Source organism: Jaculus jaculus, chromosome 2 (genome assembly GCF_020740685.1).
Source record: "Jaculus jaculus isolate mJacJac1 chromosome 2, mJacJac1.mat.Y.cur, whole genome shotgun sequence".
NCBI lineage: Eukaryota > Metazoa > Chordata > Mammalia > Rodentia > Dipodidae > Jaculus > Jaculus jaculus.
Window position 1 is genome coordinate 206,275,822 of NC_059103.1, and position 21,967 is coordinate 206,297,788.

Genomic DNA, 21,967 nt, shown 5'->3' on the forward strand with positions numbered 1-21,967 from the left:
TTATTTATTTATTTGAGAGCAACAAACAGAGAGAGAAAGAGGCAGAGAAACAGAGAGAGAATGGGCACACCACGGCCTCCAGCCACTGCAAATGAACTCCAAATGCATGCACCCTCTTGTGCATCTGGCTAACGTGGGTCCTGGGGAATAGAGCCTTGAACTGGGGTCCTCAGGCTCCATAGGCAAGCACTTAACCACTAAGCTATCTCAACAGCCCGTCAACATCTATTTTTAAAAGGATTCCCTTCCTAGAAATAATGTAAGAGGTAAAGAGGGATGGAGATATGGGATAAGGGAGGAAAGGACAAAAAAAGTAAAAGCGAAAAAAGAAGATACTGGTGTCATTAAAATTCAAATTTAGGCCTGGTGTAGTGGCACACTCCTTTAATACTATCACTCAGGAGGCAGAAGGAGGAGGATCCCTGTGAGTTTGGGGCCAGCCTGAGACTACATTGTTAATTCCAGGTCAGCCTGGGCTGGAGTGTGAAAAAAAAAAAAAAAAATTAAGGTTAGTTTGGAGAAAAATATTAACCCACTTATTTTAACACTTTTTGTGCCCTTACGTGTTTCTATTAGAATTGGAAGGACCTATGGATGTATTAATCACCTAATTATTCAGAGAACACGAGCTCAGAGGTAAGTCAAGAACACAGGCCTCCTGGCTCACCCTTGGGTCCTTTCGGACTCCTCCCAGCCTGCCCCGCTCTACGCCGAAGAACAACGCGTGTTCGCACAACGCATTCGCTCCATTAGCTCTGAGTCACTCCGGTTTTCCTTGTCCTCCTTTCAAGGAGAAAACTCAGCATATTCATCTTTAAAGAGAGAGAGGGGAAGTATCTGGTTTGAAATGCTGCATTCATGACTTGTTTCCCATGCAACCCATAGCTCAGCCTTGGGAAGCAGCACTGATTACTCAGTTACTCCATCCCCATTAGAACCTGAGATCAAGGTGACCATGATAAGTGGTTCTAGGCCTTCATTCCTGGGGCCACGTGACTTCTATCAAACTTGTCATGTCCCTACCAAGATGGTAGTGGTCTTCAGAGGTGCCCTCAGATGCCGCACACTCCCCTACAAAATCAGAACCTGTGTCTCAGAGAGAGACAGTCCAGACCAGCTGTCCCCCAGCTCCACATGATGGGAACAGGTACACTTTTCAGGGATTCAGTGTATCTGCTCCTGGCATGGCCCTTTAGACAGATCCTGGTACATTGTGAGAAACTGCTCTGACATGTTGTAGCAGCTACCTTCTCATTGCTAAGATAAAACACCTATCCAGAAGCAGCTTAAGGAAGGAAAAGGTTTATTTTCAGCTTAGAGTTTTGGGAGAAGTCCATCATGGGCAAGGAAGTTATGGCAAGGATAGGAAGACAGCATCCCATCATCATGTCTTCCAGGAGGAGCAGGCAGCCAGCATCCCAGGACCACTTCATCAGGGAGGAGCAGAGAGCAGTAAATACTGTTGCTTAGCTCACTTTCTCCTTTTCATTCAGTCTAGGACCCCAGCAGATAGAATGACACTATTGCATAGTTAGGGTAGAACGTCCCACCTAAATTAATCTAGTTTAGAAAATGAGATTTGTTTCTGTGCTGACTCTAAATCCTGTCAAGATGGCAACCAGAGATTAATTCTCACAGTGTAGAAAGACCAGATCTTCTTTCTACAACTCTGGGATGTAGACAGAGGAGGAATCCCAAGTCTTAATAAATCCTGATTTTCCCTGAAGTGAGGGCTGGTAAGGAATGTGGAGGCCAGGAAGCAGTGGAGGGAGGGAGCCTTTTGACCAGTGAAGTAGAGTCCAATGTGCCCCTGTAGGACAGTGACCATCTAGATGACGAGTCAGAAGAGACAGCATTCTACCATCAGAACTGTAATTCCAAGCCCAGGGCAGCAGCTGGAGATGTGGGTGGACTGAGAACTGATGAATATGAAGGCCTGTGCTGAGGTCTCCGAGGAAGTCAATTATACATCACTGATGAATGCCCTGCGGTTCTGCAATGATAAATGTGTAAAAAAGTCAGGCAGGGGCTGGAGGGATGGCTTAGCAGTTGAGAGGCTTGCCTGCAAAGCCAGACAACCCAGGTTTGATTCTTCAGGACCTGTGTAAGCCAGATGCACAAGGAGGTACATGCATCTGGATTTGGTTTGCAGTGGCCCAAGGCCCTGACATGCCCATTCTCTCTCTCTTTCTTTCTCTGACTCTCTCAAATAAATAAAATAAAATATTTTTTAAAAAAAGAGTCAGGCCGCCTCAGTGCTCTGTAAGTCATTCTGCAAAGTGAGATGGCATTGTGGTTGCTTTACTGAGGGTCTCAAGGCCAACAGGGTGGGAGTCTGGGGAGACAGTACTCACTGCTCCAGTAGAATGACTTGGGCAGGTTCCTATGGAAAGGCCTGTGGTGAAGGCTTTGAATCTGAAGCCACAGGAAATGTGGGAAGCAGGACTTCCTGTGGCTGGGAGTGAACACAGGAGCTGGGTTCTGTGTGATGAGTCAAGGACAGTCAAGGTCAGAGAGCGAAAGCACTAGTGGACATCCACCTGTGCGTGACACTGGATTCTGTTGTTGGCCTTCTGTATCGTGGGTTCTGGTTCAGCTAGCTATGGATTGAGGCAATATTGAGGAAAAATGTGTGTCTGTACTGAATATGCATACACATTGTGTTTTGTTATTATCCCCTAAGCAATGCAGCATAGAAGCAATCGTGTTTTACTCACAGGAGAAGGACGGGAGTCAATTAAACAGGATGGAATTGGCATGCTAAAAAACCAGAGTTAGCATTGTATTGCTATCCTTATATATAGTTTCCTGAGTTGTAAAATAGCTCCTAGATGGAGAAAAACTTTAGACAGACAATCAGAAAGGTATGATTTAAACAATGCACAACTTTCTACTGAAGCCCAGCTTTTTAGGTGTGTGTGTGTGTGTGTGTGTGTGTGTGTGTGTGTGTGGCAGGTGTGGTGTGTGTGCTGCAGCACATGCATGAGTGTGCACATACATACAAACTCCGTGCACAGGCTAGAAAAGCATGCAGGTCTCCTCCTCTACTGCTTGCCTGCCTTATTTCCCCTGAGGCTGAGTCTATCGCTGAACCTTGAACTTGCTATTTTTACAATTAAATTGGCTGACAGGTGAGTCCCAGTGCGCCTCCTGCTTCCTCCCATCTACGTCCAGGGGTGACAGACACCTGCAGCCACGCGTGGCTTGAACGCCAGAGACGGGACTCGGGCCTCGTGCTTGTTCAGCAAGCGTTCTGACCCGCTGAGCCCTCTCTCCAGCCGTGAAGCGGACTTTTCACTGATGTCTTTTATTGTTTCTGCGTTTTGGCGGGCTTTTGTCTTTGACTGTCTGGGTTTTGAAATAAGATCTCCCTATGTAGGCCAGGCTAGCCTCAAATTCATGATTTTTCTGCTTTAGCTGTAGAATGCTGGAGTTAGAGGCATGCCTCACCATACCTGGCTCTTATGCCTTTTAGAGTCAATAAGTCTGATTTTGTGCATCCTGAAAGTGCCAATGCTTATCTATCAATAGTTTTTTGTTTTTTTTTTTTTAATGAGGGTTTGAAAAGTGATGCATGCCTTACATTTTGACTAATGCCTGGCACTTGGCAGGATCTCACTGAGAGGCTGGTGGGCCTGATGCATGGACACAGGCAGTGCGATAGAAACAGAGACTGGGCACAGCACTGTGGGCCAGAGGAAGACCCCATGCTCTCTGCTGCAGAGGCCAGACATGACGCCTTCTGTGCAGGGCTTCGTCAGTGTCATATTTACCAAGCCCTGTGAGTGGACCACTGTGTTCAATTTTCACACTGCCCAGGAGCCAGCTGTAATCTCCCATTCTCCAGCTGAGAGTAGGCGAAGGCCCATGGTCACTTTGAACGTTGAGGTCACATCAAAGTGCACACCTACTTGCTACCTTCCCCTCTCCTCTGACCGACGAAGCAAGCTGCAGCGATTCTCACGGTCACAGGGAATAATTCTGCCAGGGACCCTAGAGCTCTGGGAAGTGGCCTGTTCTGTAGCAGAGCCTCTGTTGAGCTCCCAACCCCACAGATGCTTTGGCTGTGACCTTAAACTGAGGATCTTAGGGAAACTAGTACTAGACTTCCCAGCCACAGACACCATGAGGTGAGAGCTGGGTGGTTTTAATCTGCTAAGCCTGTGTTCATTGGTTCCACAGCAGAGGAAATTCACACAAAATACACCCATCAAGTAAAATGTCTAGAAAAAAAGCATTGAGTCATGATTCAAACCCCACTCTTTTGACTGCAGAGACCAGTCCAATGTTTGCTACTTTTCTCATCATTATGAATAAAAAAATACCTTATACAAACAATGTAAGGGAGAAAGGTGTGGTGGTCTGAATGTAGTATGGAACCCTCCCTACCACAGGCTGGTGTGTCTGAACACCTAATCCCCAGTTGATGGTGCTGTTGGTTGTAGAACCTCTAAGAGGCGGAGCTCTGCTGGAGGAATGTTGGGAAGGGTTCAGGTGAAATGTTATACCTGGCTCCCGTCCAGTTTGCTCTGTTCCTTACTGGCTCACAGGTTACAATATAATGTCTGTTTCTTGGTAAGGCCTGTCATCCCTTCCCTACCATGATGACATGTCTCCTGAAACTATAAGCTGAGCCAAACCCGATTCCGTCCACGAGCTGCTTCTGGTCAAGCAATCTTTTGTCCCAGCAGCAAGGAAGAACCTGGCAGAGAGAAGTACTTATTTTGGCTTGCAGCTTCAGAAGGCTCCTCCATGACTGCACGGCCCTGGGCACTTGGAGAGAAGCTGATGTTGGTTGGAGGAGCACATAGCAGAGGAGAGCAGCTCACATTATGTCAGGTGGGAAACAGAGACGCGAGGAGGGATGCAGAGCAGGCATGGCCATCAGAGGCATTCTCCTAGTGACCCACTTCATCTAACTGTACCCTACCTCCAAAAATTTCCCAAGGCTCTCAAAATAGCACCACCAGCTGGAGACCCAGTACATGTGCCCACGAGAGATTATTATGCATTCGAATCATAACAAGCCCCATCCACTGTCTGTGGCCTTGTCCCTGACTGCTTAGCAGTTAAACAGGGCTCAAATTCCACAGACTCCACAGCTGTGGTAGTTTGGATAGATGGCCCCCAATATATTCAGTGTTTTGTTAGCTTGTAGTTTGGATCTTCAGCCACCTGGCTGGAGGCATTGTCACTGGGCAGATCTTAAAGTGTGGTGGGTTTGAGATTTCAATCTAAAGATAGGTAAAGTGTGCCTAGCTGGAGTTCCTGAAGTGTGCTGTGCTGTGTGGCTTTTGGCTTGTGCTTCTCTCTCTCTCTCTACTGTGAAGGCAGGCCAGCTTCTTCTGCCTTTATGGGACTTCCCCTGTATCTGTAAGCTTTAATAAATATCCCTTCCTCCATAACTTTTCCTGGCCTGGCAGTTCATCTCAATGAACCTGAAGCTGTCTTCTACAACAGCCATCCACAGGAGCTGATGGCTTGTTCCTTCTCACCTCACCCAGAGTAAGTCCTTCAGAGGATGCGTGGCTGGAGGGCAGCTACTGGTGTTCTACTTGTTATAATCCTCAGGTGATTTTAATTTGCAGTTACCTTTGCAGATCACTCATTGGGACATGGTGTTACTAGAGCACCCAAGTCCTCATTGTACCCAAGGACAAGGCTCTTCTTCATCGATAACTTTCTAGAACTTCCTAGGAGAAATGCAAAATTGTGCCCTCATATGGAGACAAGATATAGCCTACATACATGCAGGTTACCTACATTGTACCCAGAATTTCTCAATAGCTCAAAGACGATGACTGAGCAATAATGTGATTGGTCATACCAAACAAGTTCCTTTAAAATGTCAATGCTTCCTCTGCAATTAGCTCTTCTTTCCTAAGGAAGGCCACGCCCTGTCCACCTAATGAGTGGTTGATGACAACTTCATTCCAAAGTGCTATGATAAATGTTGCCAGACTGAGAGAAAAATAGAAATAGCCCAGAGAACATTAGGAGATTAGACAGTGAGGAGGGCATCTTATAGAGAGATCAGTTTCCCTCATGGATGACAAATGGAGCCCAGCAAGCATGAAATATACCTATACATTGTTCTCAGAGACAATGAACCCAGTGTGCTGAGAAGCCTAAACACCCACAAGTGGCCCACTGCTCTCACCTTGAAGGTAAATGGTTCCTGAGAAAGGGCCTCCCTACTTCTTGCTCATCATATTCCAAGGAATTGAAAGTCTAGGTACCATTCAGAGCAGCACTCTTGTTTTTTCTGCCTCCTTGGCAATAATCTGATGTCAAGAATGCTCCCTTGTGATGTCTTTCCAGAATGTAATGCAAATAAAAGTCCCAAGCCTAGGGACTGAAGAGATGGCTCAGTTGGTAAAGTACTTGCTTTGCATGCATGAGAGACTGAGTTTGAATCCCAGTACCCATGGGAATGCCAGGTGTTGGTGTATATCTGTAATCTCAGCACTAGGGAGGTGGAGAGCGTAATGATCCCTGAAGGTCCACTGGTCAGGCAGTCCAGCCTAACTAGTGAATCCAGGCCAGTGAAAAACCCTATTTCCAAAAGAGGTGGTAACATACTTGAGGACAACATTTGATGTGGTTCTGTGGCCTACATGCACACATGCGCATGGACACACATACACACACACACACACACACACACACACACACACACACACAGTGCCAAGGCTGATGCTTATGCAGAAGGTTTCTCAAGAGGGAAGGGCAAGGGATAAAACTGAGATGAAAGCCTACTGTGTGTCAGGCAGTGGACTAGAAATTTGCATATATGTACTTCCCAGAAGGCACTTGGGATTGCTCTAAGAAGGCACTCAACTACAGCCATTTCCAGGAATGAAATTAAGTTTGAGAGAGGAAATTAAGTCTCAGAGTCATGTGATGGCAACGCCTTAGAATCTTGCCCTGGTCCTCATACTCTTTCCCCATCCTTTCTTTTTCACCAAAACACGGGCACCCTGTTACCTTTCTTCAGGCCCTCTCACATTTCAAGATTATATCTCCTTTCATAAATTTGATGCTGACCAAGAAGTGAGAGAGCATAGCAAACAGAATCAAGCTTGAGATACCTCCTCATATCACCAGTTGATGAGTGGCCTTCTTGCTTGGATCTCTGTGTATCTGGCCTTAGAAACTGGTGACAAAAAAGGATCTCAAAGCCCAGGATGCTTTGCAGTTTGTCAAATTCTTACTGATGCCTAGAAACCTCCAAGAGCTGTTAGGTGCTATGGACCATCAGTCAGGGGTCAGTAGCAGGAACCACATCCAGTGGGTACTCTCCTTTGGAAATAGCTTCTTTTCTCATGTGACTATAAGTATCTTGAGGGCAGGACTGAGTCTTGGTCACTCCTGTCCCTTGATTAATTGTTCAAGAAGCATGCGCTGGATGAAGGACTTGGTGAGCAAATACGGAACATTTGTGAAGAGCACAGTAATTAGGAAGAGAAGGAAATTCCAAGAAGTATCAGCGGTGATGGCCATTGTTTTCTAGAAGTGCAACTGAGCAGAGAAATATCCTCTCCACCATGCTAATGGCTGTGTGATACACGTGCTTGGTTTTATTTTCCAAAAAAATCTATCACATTTTGGGAATGTCAAGGCGCTAAATTTTCCATTCCAACAAGCTTTGCAGACTAAAAAGAATAATCCATGTTTGTATCATGCTGGGGAAGCAGTGTGAGACCCACATCTTAACTCTGTGACCAGATGTTTGGCACTCTAAAGAAACAGCAGAGCTATATGTAGGAAGGTGCTAATGGGATAGGAAAACAACACATGTTTACATCTTTTGGGTTGGATCTTATAGGACCAATTTTTGTGTTGGAATGAGATAAATCCCCAGATCATGGTAACACAGGTAAATAGCATGCCAGTCCCATGCTGGCATTGCCCCACTGTCTTCAGTTTTGAGCAGTTGAAAGGGTTGGAGTCTAACTCAGCTGCTCTGCATGCGGAGAAGGTAATTGCTTGCATGAGCTATGTTCAGAGCTACTGGGAGGGCTATTGCCCCTTTCTTTTAGAATCTCTCTTCCCCAGATGGGATTTCTTAAGAAGGATTCAGTCCTTCATTGCAAGACTTCTTTTCTCTACTAATGTGCAAATTCCAGGGACCAAAGCAGCAAGACAGGATCTAGGGAGACATGTCTGTGGGTAAAGCACTTGCTGTGAAGCATGAGGGCCTGATTCAGATCCCCAGCACCTGTAGAAAATCCAGGAAAGTCAGTGGTGCCTGTCATCTTAGCACCGTGGATGCAGAGAAAAATGATCTGTGAACCTTGCTGGCTATTTTGTCTAGACAAATCATGGGCTCCAGGTTCTGTGACATACCCTCTCTCAAAAGAGTAGGTGGAGAGCAATTGTGAGAGACATTGACTTTGACTTTGACATTGACTTCTGGCCTCCACACCCTCACGTGTGCAACTACAAATGTAAGAATGTGTACAAATGCATGCACAGACATCACATAGACACATAACTGCACATAAAAAGCACACTAAGACAATTCACAAATGAGAATAGCCAGTTCTTGTGAAATTGGGTTAGATGTAGGGTTCACACATGTTCCTGGGTATAGCAGACAGTCCCTTTAGAAAAAGCAGTCTGGGGCTAGAGAGATGGCTTAATGGTTACGGCATTTGCCTGCAAAGCTAGAGGATGCCAGTTCAACTCTTTAGGATCCACGTAAGCCAGATGCACAAGGAGGTGCATGTATCTGGAGTTCAATTACAGTAGCTGGAAGCCCTGGCATGCCCATTTTCTCTCTCTCTCTCTCTCTCTCTCTCTCTCTCTCTCTCTCTCCCTCCCTCCCTCTCTCTCTCCCTCCCTTCCTCTCAAATAAATAAATACATGAAATATATTATAAAAAGAAAAAAGCAGTCTGACAAAATAAATCAAGAATCTATTTAGGGCCAGGCGTGGTGCCGCACGCCTTTAATCCCAACACTCGGGGAGCAGGTCCAGGTCAGCCTGAGCCAGAGTGAGACTCTACCTCGAATAACCAAAAAAAAAAAGAATATATTTAGATGTTTTAAAGATGTCAACACAAAACACTGCTTGCACCTCAAGTAGAATAAGATATATCTTATTCTGGGGCCAAATATAAGTGACCATAGTCTGGGAATATAGATTCTGGTTAGCACCAATAACATGTTTCAATATGGAAATGGTTTCATGAAGTCTTTAAAGACACAGAACCAAAGAAAGTCATAAAACAGGTGTGTGGGTTACAGCAAAGCAGGAAAATTTCTCCTGTAGGTCTCAGCTCTGGAGTTGGTAAAAGCCTTGGTCTATGAAATAAATACATCCCAAAATATTTTACCCAATTGTCACAAGGATGCTAGGTAGGTCAGACATAAGAGCAGATGGAAAGTGGCTAGCAAGGAAACCCAAGACCATTTGGCTCTGAATCTGCACCATTCCTGCTCTTCACAATCAGAACATTCTAATCAGTTCATCAACCTTGAAGGGTCTTCAATATAGGTGAGGCTTTTTTTCCTGGGACCTTCAGTTCACAAAGACATTCCAGGGATTTGTTGCAAGGAATTGGTATTCTATGAAACAAACCTAGATGCAAAAAGATTTGCTGTCAAATAGTGCATAAGGCAAGAGGGAGCTAGCACTCTGGCAAAAGGGGGTGGTTATACATATTTCAGGGTGCTGAGGTCATAGAATGCTGCTCTTTCATTAAACATGATCATCTTGAATGTTTTATAGCTAAGCAGACTATTTATTCTCTAGTAAGCTAAAATACAGACTGCAACATTATGGCAATGAAAATTTGTAAACATTGTATATGACTCTGTCCTTGGGCTAGAAAGGGCCAGGAGAAATGAATATTGTTGACTTATGAGGTTTTGACTTCAATATGATGGTTCTTGGAGTTTTACTTCCACGGTTTGCTTTAGAAAGTCTCCACTAAGTATCTACCAAATCTAGACATTTGGATATGCACAGGGTCGACGTATCTGTAGACATGCAAAGTGACTAGGAAATCATCAGTTAGAATGTTTTGGGTTTATGGTGGGAGCTGAAGAAGCACAGGTTGTCAGGGTATAAGCACAGGGCGGGGGGGGGGCACAGAAACCAGCAGGATGAGGTGGAAAGGCCTGAGTTTATGGGGGACATCTGAATCAAACCACCATAATAGCAATAAATACAGCTGTTCTAAATGGTCTCAGCTCTGACCAAGGCGCTGTGACCAGTGCCTGCCTGTGTTGTGTGTGTATGTGTGTATTTACATGTGTGTGTGTGCATGTAGGGGTGCACATGTTAAGGCTGGAAATGAGTATCAGGTGTCTCTCTTAGTCACTCATTACCTTACTTGTTGAGACAAGGTCTCTTGCTGAACCTAAAGCTCTCCAATTCAGCAAGACTAGTTCGCCAGTGAGCCCCAGGGATCCTCCTGTCTCTGCCTCGGCAGCACTGGGAATATGGGCATGCATCACCAGGCCTGGCTTTCACGTGGGCAGTGGGGATCCAAACTTGGGTCCTCATTCTTTTGCAGCAAACATTTTACCACTGCATCATCGCTTGAGGATTCATCCCCCATTTTTAACATCTGTGCTTACTGCTGCATCTGCCTGGACTTCACATTCTTTTATCAATTTCCACCACAATCTCACAGAACATATGTCTAAAGAGCTAGAAAGAAGACCAAGAGTAAAAACAGATGCCCAGGAAGGGGGAGGGCAAAAGGACGCATGTGACGTGGAAGTGGAAAGGACATGGGGGAGAGGATGGAGGGCACAAGGAGATGGGGGAATGAGAACAAGGGGCATGAGGGAAATCAACTAAAACAAATTGTGTTTGAAACCTCCACAGTGAAAACTGAAACTCTGATGCTAATCAAAAATAATTAAAAACAAATTCCAGGCTATGAGAATTCAAATACTGTAGCCTGCTTTTCCAGATTGAGGCTGAGAAGCTGGGATCAAAGGTAGCCTCTGATTGTAAAGTTCACTCTCTTCCCACTAAGGTAGGCTCTCTTTCATCCAATGCCTGTCCATAGTGCTTCCTGACTGTCCAGAGTGAGTGTTCTACAGTGTTTGACAAATCAAGAATCCTCTTCTGGCTTGACATCATTCTGATGTCAGAGTGTGTGTCCAGGGAAAGATGTATTCTGACCTCCAGCAATAATACTTACAGTGTGAAGCAAGGAATATTTTGTTTACAGAGTAGTTAACTGGACTTTCATTTAAGGCATATAGAAGCTTTAAAATATAAGCTTTGTTTGACCATCCTGTAGAGTCATACAGACTTTTGCAACAAAGAGATGTTGGCAGCTGCTTCTCTGTCTTAATGAGTATTGCACAGCCCCTTCCAGCTCTGTGGTACTGTGTGTCCTATGAGAAATCTTGAAGAAATTACGTAAAAGGCAATAAAGCTGATACTGGTGACATGAGGCGAGAACTCTGGGGTCACCGTTCCTGAGTGAACACAAAAGAAGCTCCGTATTTCCCCCCTAGTTCACACTGGGGAGGTTCTGTCAGGTGTTACTGTTGTCACCTTATCGCCATGGTTGGAAGTTGACGAGGAGACGGGCAGGCCTATGGTGCAGCTGTTGGGCAGGGCTGGCAGAGGTCTAAAACGGCCAACTTTCACTGGTGCACAAAACGTACTCAGGTATAACAGCTTTCTGGATGTGCTCACACAGCATCTTATTAGCCTGGCTTCATAAATAAGGACAGCCAGGTTCCCAGGCAATGGTGACCAAGTGCAACGGCCTTGAAATGTAGTCCAGACTTCAAACCCAGATTTGCTTTCTAAGGAACCAACTTGCCCATGAAGAGCTATGTGATCGTGGAGCGTGGACAGTTGAGAATGCAGAGTGGGTTGGAAGTAGAGGGAGAAAGAAGCTGATCGTAACCCCTCACACTTCAGCCATTCCACAGCTGAAACCACCAGGGTTTACACCAGGGTGTAGAAGACAGATCCTGGGAATACTCAACACCTACCAAAGCAAAGATCCACAGGCTCCTAAGAGGTCATCACTGAAAGAGACTTAAAACTCACTCAACACAGCTCAGAAAATTTTGCAGAAGAGGGGGCAGAAAGATTGTAAGAGCCACAGATTAGGACATCATGCCCAGAGGCATTCCTTTCCCCCAAAAAATAGCTGACAGCTGCTCCCACAATGTGTAAACCACAATCCCAGAGGGAATACCTGCAACCCCACTGAGGAGCATCTCCAGTGGAACAGGGGCAGGGATGAGGGACAAGAGAGTACCAACACATGATGTATCCATACACAATATATTTCTAATAATAATAATAATAGAAAAGGGAGAAAAGAAGCTTATCATAACAAAGGCTATAATGAGAGTAGTGGTCAGGTGGTAAGTGGGCAGAAGAATACATGACAGATGATGGTTATGGCAGATGGATTTAGTGGCCAGGGTAGATATTAGAGATCACTCAAGAACTTGCCAGAGGGATTCCAGAGAGAAACGATGATGGGTTAATCATATAGATGGGGAAAGATAGACTAGGTGGGAGATATTACTTCAATTAGAAAGATGTAGTTTGCTAGTACATTTGGTGTACTGGGTGTAGGTTGCAAATATTTGGTGTTAGAATTAGAGGAATGGTCCCTCTTGGTTCCTGAGACATAAGGTTTGCTTCTAACCTGCCTCATACCCAGAGAGAAGTACCTGAAATCACGTCTTAACATCAAAGGGTTTATCTTAAAGGTCTTGGCAAAAGATTCCTACACCTACTTGTTTAATCAATTCAGACATACATATTTTCCCACTTTTGTATCTCAAGAGCAAGTGTTTGAAATATAACCAAGGGCTGTCATAATTTAATTGGCAGTTTCCCTTTCTTAGAAGGCGATGCAATTGTGGTATGCCTTGTAATTGATGGTGTGTGAAAGACAATGAAATATAGTTAAAGTGTCTCTTGGGAGTGTGCCCCATAGGTGAGATATGTTTGATGAACTCCAAATGTATTTAATAATAATAATTGCTTCCAGTTATTGAAAATTTACCAAACCCCAAGGCTCTGTTTGTAATAATAAAGATAACAAATCTATTCATAATAGTAATGGCTAATACATATCAAGCACTCATCTTAACATTTTTTCATTATCCATGATTTATATATGGAGAAACTGAGGTATGTTTAGTCCTCATAAAATCTCTGGGGGGATGGTAAAATAAATATGAGCTACGGAGAGAACTAGCACATCACACCTCATTAGGACCCCAGCTGAAACTAAGTAATTAGGGAAGTGAGCAAGAATGCTACTTTCTTGGTGAACCTGGTACCAGCACAAGGATCAAGGAGATAGACACAGAGAATTCTCAACTCCTACCAAACCAGATATCCAGAGACACAGAGGCTCCCAAGACTTCATCACTGAAGCAGACCTAAAATGAACCCAACATGGCTCAGAGAAATTTGTGGAAGAGGGGCAGAAAGAACGTTAGAGCCACACGTTGGGTCATTGTACACGGAGACATTGCCTCTTCCCCATAACTGATGGCTAACCCCACAATGCAAGGTCCATATTCCCCAAAGAGGAGGGTCTTTACAGAGGGGGAAGGATAGGGAGCAGGCTAACAATGGTACCAGCATGACTGTATACACTGTGTGCATAACTAATAAAAAATTTTAAAAAAAGAAACATGAGGGGTTGCTGGATCAGAGAAGGTAAGGTTCTTATCCAAAGTCACAGAACAACAAATCGTTCAGTCAAGATTAAACTCAATCCATCTGCCTCCCAATTTGTGCTCCCAATTATAAATAATTTGTAAGTGAGCATGCCTTTGTCAGCAAACTGGAGGGGAAGCTACATTTGCTGAGTGCCTACTGCCTGCCAGTAAGGATTTTATATCCATTATCTCCCAAGTCCACTTACCAGGCAGCAAGTACCTCATTCCACCCTTCAGATGAGGAGCCAGAAGCCCAGAGGGGAGCCAGGATGTGAAAACCCAGTGTGCTCAGCCCCAGGGGCCTGGTCTTTGTTTGATAGAAGCTTCCCACAGTGTGTGATGGGTCATGGAGAAGTTTGTCTCACGGCTCAAGGGAGCACCCACTGGGACCATGCAGACAGGATGCTGGAGCACCATGTACACATGGTTGTTGGTTTATTTACAAACCACAAATGAGGTGACAACCCCCCCCCCCCCCGTGAACTCGGGCCTATGATCACAGCCACCTGGGAGGCTAAGCAGCAGTTCCAGACAAGCTCAAGGTCTGCCAACTTACATGACTGCTTTAAGGTTAGCCTGAGAGACTGAGGAAGACCTTACTCAAAATAAAAGCTAAGAAAACAAAACATGTACTTAGTGATAGGACATTTGCCTAACATGCAGGAGGCTCTATGTTCAAGGGTGATGTATGTTTGTTGAAGCTCAAATGTATTGTAATAACAATAATTGCTTCTACTCTTTGAAAATTTACAAGACCTCCAGGCGCTGTTTGTAATAGTAAAAATAATAATCCTATTCATAATAGTAGCAATTGCCAATATATATTATATAACAAGCTAAGGTTAGTTCATAGGATTGAGGATGAGGAAGAGGAGGAGGGGGTTGTGCATGTTGACGCACCGTGAAATTCAAGCCAATGTTTCCTGTCCTAAAAGGGCTTTAACTAGAGGCTCTATTCTAATTATTGTCCGTCATTTGTATCAGTTTCCTGAAAGATAGCCTCAAAAAACTCAGATATGCCCCTGCTTTATCCTGTAATCATTTTAAATGTCCCATTGACTTACAACAGAGGTGTTTTAAGATTGTCTCTGACTTTTAAGTTTTAGACATTATTTCTATTTAGTATTAAGCATGTAAGCTGTTCTAGGGTTATACTGATTGGATTAAATTTCCCTCAAGTATTCATATCTTGACAACTTTTAATTAGTCAAAGCACTAGATAATAAAGTTCATAACTGTTGTGAGCCAGAAGATTTCTGCTGTAGCTACCCAATGCAGATACTGTTAAAAACCATAGACAACACATTAACAAGTGAGTGTGGCTGTGTTCCAATAAAACTTTATTTACAGAACCAGGCAATGGGCCAAATTTTGTCTGAGGACAACAGTTTTCTAATCTTTAATAGATGATTAAAATCAATATCTATTTTACACATCTGTCGATCTATAGGTTGGTATGGCTGTAACATATCTAGATGTAGATATAGAAATGAAGACTTTCCAGCTTTCCAGTGTGAATTTTCTTTCCCTAATTCAAGAATATAAATGTCATAAACCAGGCATGGTGGTGCACGTCTTTAATCCCAGCACTCGGGAGGCAGAGGTAGGAGTGCCATGAGTTCGAGGCTACCCTGAGAAGACATAGTGAATGCCAGGTCAGCCTGAGGGGGGGGGGGAAAATATATATATATATATATATATATATATATATATATATATATATATGTAAATGTCTTGAAGGGCAAGTGTTTCTTTCCTGTGTATTATTAAGTCAATTTTATTTATTTTTATTTATTTATTTATTTGAGAGCGACAGACACAGAGAGAAAGACAGATAGAGGGAGAGAGAGAAAATGGGCGTGCCAGGGCCTCCAGCCTCTGCAAACGAACTCCAGACGTGTGCGCCCCCTTGTGCATCTGGCTAACGTGGGACCTGGGGAACCGAGCCTCGAACCGGGGTCCTTAGGCTTCACAGGCAAGCACTTAACCGCTAAGCCATCTCTCCAGCCCTTAAGTCAATTTTAATGCATTTTATGAGCACACAAACAGAAGAAATAAGTTAGCATTTGCCAGAATTCTGCATACGTATTAACACTTTTGGATAATTCTCTTTCAGTATAGCTGAATATCATATGAGGATTATATTTAAACATTTTAATTTATCTATTGTATTTATTTATTTGAGACACAAAGAGGGATAGAGAGAGAAAGAGACAGAGTGAGAATAGGTGTGCCAGGGCCTCCAGCCGCTGCAAACGTACTCCAGATGCATGTGTCACCTTGTTCATCTGGCTAACATGGGACCTGGAGAATTGAACCTGGGTCATTGGCTTCACAGGCAAGTGCCTTAACCACTAAGCAATCTCTCAAGCCCTCTATGACGATTTTTAAAAAATGGCTTTTATGCCACAATTAACCAGAAATTAGTGCAAATGGAAGCTAATCATTCATAACAAAAAGGAAAGAAAACGACTTGTCAGTACTTTATCTCAAAAAACAGAATTGAAATACAAAACTTGTGTTAATTATGTCTCAGCATTGACAAAATACAGGTTAGGATCTCAACTGCGCACTATCAGAATAGGTAAGGACTGAACCAAGTGTTAATTGAGAGATATATTTTAGTACCCAAATTGTGCAATACTATGTGACTTAACATTTTGTTTTATAGTCATTTTGGGAGGATTATAATGATTAATTTTTTTTTTTTTTTTTTAGTTTTTCTAGGTAGGGTTTTGCTTTCCATAATGATTAATTTTAACTGCTAACAGAATTAAGAAGTTCTGAGGAGATTAGTGAAGCACAGCTCTGGATGTGTCTGTGAGGTCATCTCCAGGTAACTAGACCCTCAGGGCTCTCATCTAAAGAATGGCTTTGTCCCTGGATGGATTTCTAATCTGATGGAATTACTGGGAGCTGGTGAAAGGTAGGAGGTAGGCGTAGTTGGAGGAATGAGGTCACTAGCACATTTCTTTGGGGTAACATCTTGCCCTATATCGCCTGTATGCTTGCTATCCAGCATGAAGTGAGCAGCTTACCACATGCTCCTGTCACCGTGGTGTCCTGCCCAAGTGCATGGGACTAAGGAGCCATGAACTGGACCCTTTGAAACTGTGAGAACATAAGCAATTCCTAGCCTTTTAGCTATCCTCTTGGTATTTTGGTCATAAAATACAAGAGATGGACTGAAACATCTCCGCTTGCTGGGCCCAGCTGAACCTAGCCCAGGAAGCTGGAAAGACCTAGGTAATGGCTCTTGTTGCCACCCCACAGGGAGGGAAATGTGACCTTCCAAGGCTAGGATAGCATAGCCCTGAAATTGTCACATGTGAGCAGGGTGTGGACAGGGTGTTGGTGGCCCCGTCAGGGGGTCACTGCGTACTTCTGCTGTTATGGAGAGGAGAAGAGAGGCTTGATCCAAGAAAGCTGGTGAGCCTGTTCCCAGTCAGCAGCTTCCACCCTCCAAAAACATAGCATGTGTCTAAAAGGTTGGATGGACCTGATACAATGAGAAAAGGAAGCTCTTTATAAATAGCCAAAGAGGGACTTTGACTGCATGCACCAGTGCGTGATGGAATTGTAGCACCATCTTCCCACAAGCTGCTTTTGGTCTGGTACTTTGTGCCAGCAACAAGAAGCTAACTGCAACAGCCCCTCACTGACTGTCGCATTTGGGGTGAAGGAGAGAATGGCCCCCGACTGGCATCTTTTTGTCTCAGTGTGGTTCTCCCCTCACATCTCTGTCTGAAAAGCTTATGTTCCTATCTGCTTCCTGGGGAGGTCTGAAACAGAGTGTGCCTAGACAAGATGACACTGGGTTGTTCTGATCTCCGTGTGCCACACAGTGCCAACTTGTGTGCATCCTAATGCAGTCTAGACCACATAGTATGAGGAAAGAGTACTAAGGAGAAGCATGCAGAAGACTGCATGGGTTTTAAGGGCGTGTGGATACCATTGGCATTGACTGGCATCCTTTGCAAACCCAGTCTACAGCTGCAGACAAGAGCGCCCTGTTGGCTCTTCCTAAAGGTCTTGGCCACAAACCCTTTCTCAGGCCTGGAGAATGCAGAAGTGGAGAGAGGCAGTGGATACAGAGCAGACCTGGGGGAGAGGTGAATAGAAAGGAAAATGGAAAAAAGGAAGGGGGAAGAAAGAAGAAAAGGAGGGGAGAGAAATAAGAAAGGGGAGGGAACAGTCAGTACTGTAGAAGAGTAACCTAAAGAGGCAAAGGACAAAGGCCCAAAGGGAAAAAGGTGTCAGGGTTCAAGGACACATCTGGCTTCTGTCTGTGAGACTGACATGCAATCTGCCTGAATCCAGTTCCGGTTTTAAGAACATACTGAAACTTGAAGATTTCAAGTGCTGGTTTTCCTCTTCTGGTTAAGGGTTGTTTCCTGGATGTTTTGAGCTTCACAAAGTAGTGATTGTGCTCCAGTATCATAACGTAGATCCCAATGATGTCAGCGGGAGGAAATGCAGAGCTACGTGGGTGTTTGCTGCCCCCTGCTGGCTGACGATGGTTTTGCGTGCTCCCCACAGGTAAGAACTGTATTGAAAAGTGGGTTGTTGGTTTAGGATAAATTAGCCATGCCCTCTCCTGACTATAAAACCAACCTGCTAAAGCTACAAGGGTGTGAAGTCTTCACCCTAAACATCTCCTTTAAGCTTTTGATTAGATTTTTATTGGTCTTATGGAGATTTCCACCTGAACCTCACCCTCAGCCATTCTACATGAAACCTCTTGTCTTCATGGTCCTGCAGGACACCAGTATTATCCTGATGTCCATCTTGCTCCTCAGCCATGAGACCCTCCTGCTAATGCTCCTCTGGTTTGCCTCCCACCTCCTTGCCACTAGTCATGCTGAGACCCCACAGAACCCACCTCTTGCTGGTCCCTCATCACCTCTCCAGCCTCCTTCTCATCAGCCTGTAAGGACAGCACCCTCTAACCTCCATCCTTGGACATCTGTTCCCCTTGCCTTATCCATATTCTAAGATGTGCTGTGAATGCCTGAAGTGTTAGCTCGAACCATGCTATACTCACGATAATTTTCCTGCAGACCTACAATAAAGTTTCATTTCTATATTAGGTACACTAAGACATTAACAGCAGTAACTAATAAAATAATGACAAGATATTTTAATACCATTACTTAAAATTTCTTGATTGCTCATTTTTAGAATTCTGCATTTAGTATTTTCAGACCACAGCTGATCACAAGTACCTGAAACCCACAAACAAAACCATAGATAAGGGGTTTATCTATATACAGATACTGTGCGTGTGTGTGTGTTTGTGTGTGTGTGTGGGGGGGGGAGATTGCACTTGAAGTATGGCCCATGTTGTACCACTGAGCTACATCTCCATGCACTTTTTCAAAGATCTGCAGGACCAAGCGTAAAGTCTTTATTTAGCCCAGGGAACCCTTGCCCATCTCTCTAGGGCTGCTTTACAGTCTAGGCCTTTAATTCCAACAATGCGGAATTTCTAACTTCTGAAACCACTGTGACCAACTTTCTAAACAGGCCCTGGATACAGAGATGAGCTAGCACAACCTCCGCTTTCTGGGTGTGTAGCCTTACAGGCCAAGGAAAACGTCCCCTAGACACCATGTCGTCACCCCTTTCTGTGCAGGTTGCATGTGTAGGCCATGGATTTTCATTCTATTATGAGTTTTCATCACTGTGACAAAGTGCCACTCACTTGGTGGCTGGTAGCCACACTGGCTTCTGGCTTAGCTGGATCGCGGTCTCACAACCCAGCAGTCCAGGGCATGGCTGTGTTCTGTTCTGGATGGATGGTGATTGGGCCTCGTGGTTGTAAGCCACCACTGGGTTCCTCTGGATCGTTGATATTGGTCCTGGTGGCTTATGACATGGCCATATTCATTCTTTTGTTCTTGATGGTTGATGATGTTCCTTACAGTTGTAAAAGTGTTGCAGCTGACTTCTGTTGCTGGGACAAAAACACCTAACCAAAAGAAGCTGGGGGGGGGGGGATTTATTGTGGCTTACGTCTCGAGGGGAAGCTTCATGATTATAAGGAAAAGATGGTGGAACAGAGGTTGGACATCACGTCTTTGCTACAGCAGCTGGAGGGTGAGCTGAGCTCTAGCGAAGGGAGCTGGCTATAACACTCTAAGCGCACCTTTCAACAACACACCTCCTCCAATAAGCCTTCACCTCCAAACCTGCCATAAACTGGGGACCAAGCACCTAAAACCCAAAAGCTCATGGGAAGTGTCTGATTCAAACCACTGTAGATAGGTCCCATTTTCATGCTATCATTGGCTGAGAACAGGCGTCCCACCCAGCTAACCACTGCAGCTCCTTACCGCACAGCCTCCCGGGTCGCTCACAGTGGGACCACTTAAGGACTCTCGAGCTTCCGTCTGTGGAGACAGAGCGTGTGCAGTGGGTGATAGCCACAGGCACGGCCACCCCATTGCCTTTGCCCTATTACACAGCAAATAAAGGAAGGGAGCCCGTCATCTGTGCCATATCCTGTTGTTAGAAGTAAGCCATGGGCTCTGCTTGCACTGAGGTCTGACTCACTGGGGACCACTGAGCACACCTTGGGGATTTGTCCCAAGGTGTACTTTCACACCAGTGTGGGAGTAGGGATGAGTTTGAGTCTGGGTAAACACTCCAATTTCCACAACTTCATCTTGGGGACTCCAAGTTTCTCTTCTTCCCGCACACTGACCAGGCCTTGGGCTCCACCTCCTTGTTCAATGACAACTTATGGCAAAGGATGTCATGAAGCTGTGGCTGGTGGTTCACATTACAGGACCAACCACTTGATATCTTAGACAATCTCGCTCTTTAAATCCTTTCAGCAGGTGAATGGTCATGTTGACCTTAGTACTTGCGGTGGTGATGAACTGGTATGAGAAAAGTGGCAGGTTTTCACCCGACGGTAGTGGTGGGAATGCTTTATGTGTTCACCATCATCTTCATCTTCATCACCATGATCATCACCCTCATTATCCCCTAAGGAGGCCTACAGTAGGTAGATTTCAGACATAGTTGAAATTATGCATTATGCTCCAATGCACAAGGAGGCTGGGGGTCTTGGCGCAGTTCCCAGGCAGGGTTGGAAACACATTTAGCTGTGCAGCTCTTTATTGATCAGCAGCTGTGTTCAGGGACACCAAATAACTCAATCTACAAGCTAGCTGGGTAAGTAATAGGATGCAGCTTGTTTAACCTCTCAGCCTTCTTGGGTTCCTTCAAGAATCTGAGAAGAGAAAACCTATCCAACTTCTAGCCTCACACAAGGACTGGAATATGAAGCATTTGGCAGTGTCCGGTCGAAGATGTAACCTCCTAGCTGACCCCCTTTCCTGCCTTTGCTTGCCCAACCATGCCTAAAAGCTCCTTCCTTTCTTTCTTCTCCCCACTATAGGTTCCTGATTGTCTTGGGGTGCTTGATTCTGGCCGTGCTGACTACCTTCAAGGAGTACGAGACAGTGTCTGGAGACTGGCTTCTACTGCTGGTGAGCTGGGGCCACTGTAGCTGAGCTCTGCTTGGGCATCTTGATGACATCCATGTAATGACAAGGAGGTCACCTCTGGATGTGGTATTTCCTGCTGTGCCTTTCTTATGTCCTCAGCCAAGTCCAGGCTCAAGAAAAAGCCACAGTCCCTCACCTGGCCAGATCTTCATGGACACAGCATTCCACACAAAGATTTGCTGTTCCAGATGAAGATAAGAGGGACACACAGAATTATACAGCATAGCATCTTGATCCTCTGAAAGCTCACATGAACGCATCTCAAGCCCTACCCCTGCTTTGTTTTCCCAAAATTTAAAATTGAGGACAATGCAAGGGAAGTCCTGAGGCATTGCCTGGCCCCAGAGCTATGCTGAGCAGCCCTCAGTCACAATTAGCAATACCAGGATCCAAACACACTGTTAGGAACAATAGCTTTTATTGCACTTTTTAGGGAGATATATATATCTATATATCTATATCTATCTATCTATATCTATCTATCTATCTATCTATCTATCTATCTATCTATCTATCTATATATATATATATATATATAGAGAGAGAGAGAGAGAGAGAGAAAGAGACAACTTCTATACTTACAGACAATAAACCATGGTATTTCCCTTCCCCACTTTCCCCTTCATAACTCTGCTCTCCATCATATCCTCATATCCCTTCCCTCTCTCCACTAGTCTCTCTTTTAATTTGATGTCATCACCTTTTTAACACATCCATGGGACTTTACAAAATGATTGATTCATACAAAAGCATAGGGAAAGGGTTGGGATATGG

The 21,967-nt window shown here is 44.6% G+C and overlaps 1 protein-coding gene across 1 annotated transcript in view; it reads left to right on the plus strand.

Annotated features, from left to right (window-relative positions):
* Positions 1-21,967, plus strand: part of Kcnq3 (potassium voltage-gated channel subfamily Q member 3) — a 360,138-nt gene that overhangs the window by 274,740 nt on the left and 63,431 nt on the right. Inside the window, exon 2 of the mRNA XM_045143089.1 lies at positions 21,085-21,175. Within this exon, the coding sequence (XP_044999024.1) occupies positions 21,085-21,175 (91 nt within the window). The remainder of the gene's footprint in view (positions 1-21,084; positions 21,176-21,967) is intronic.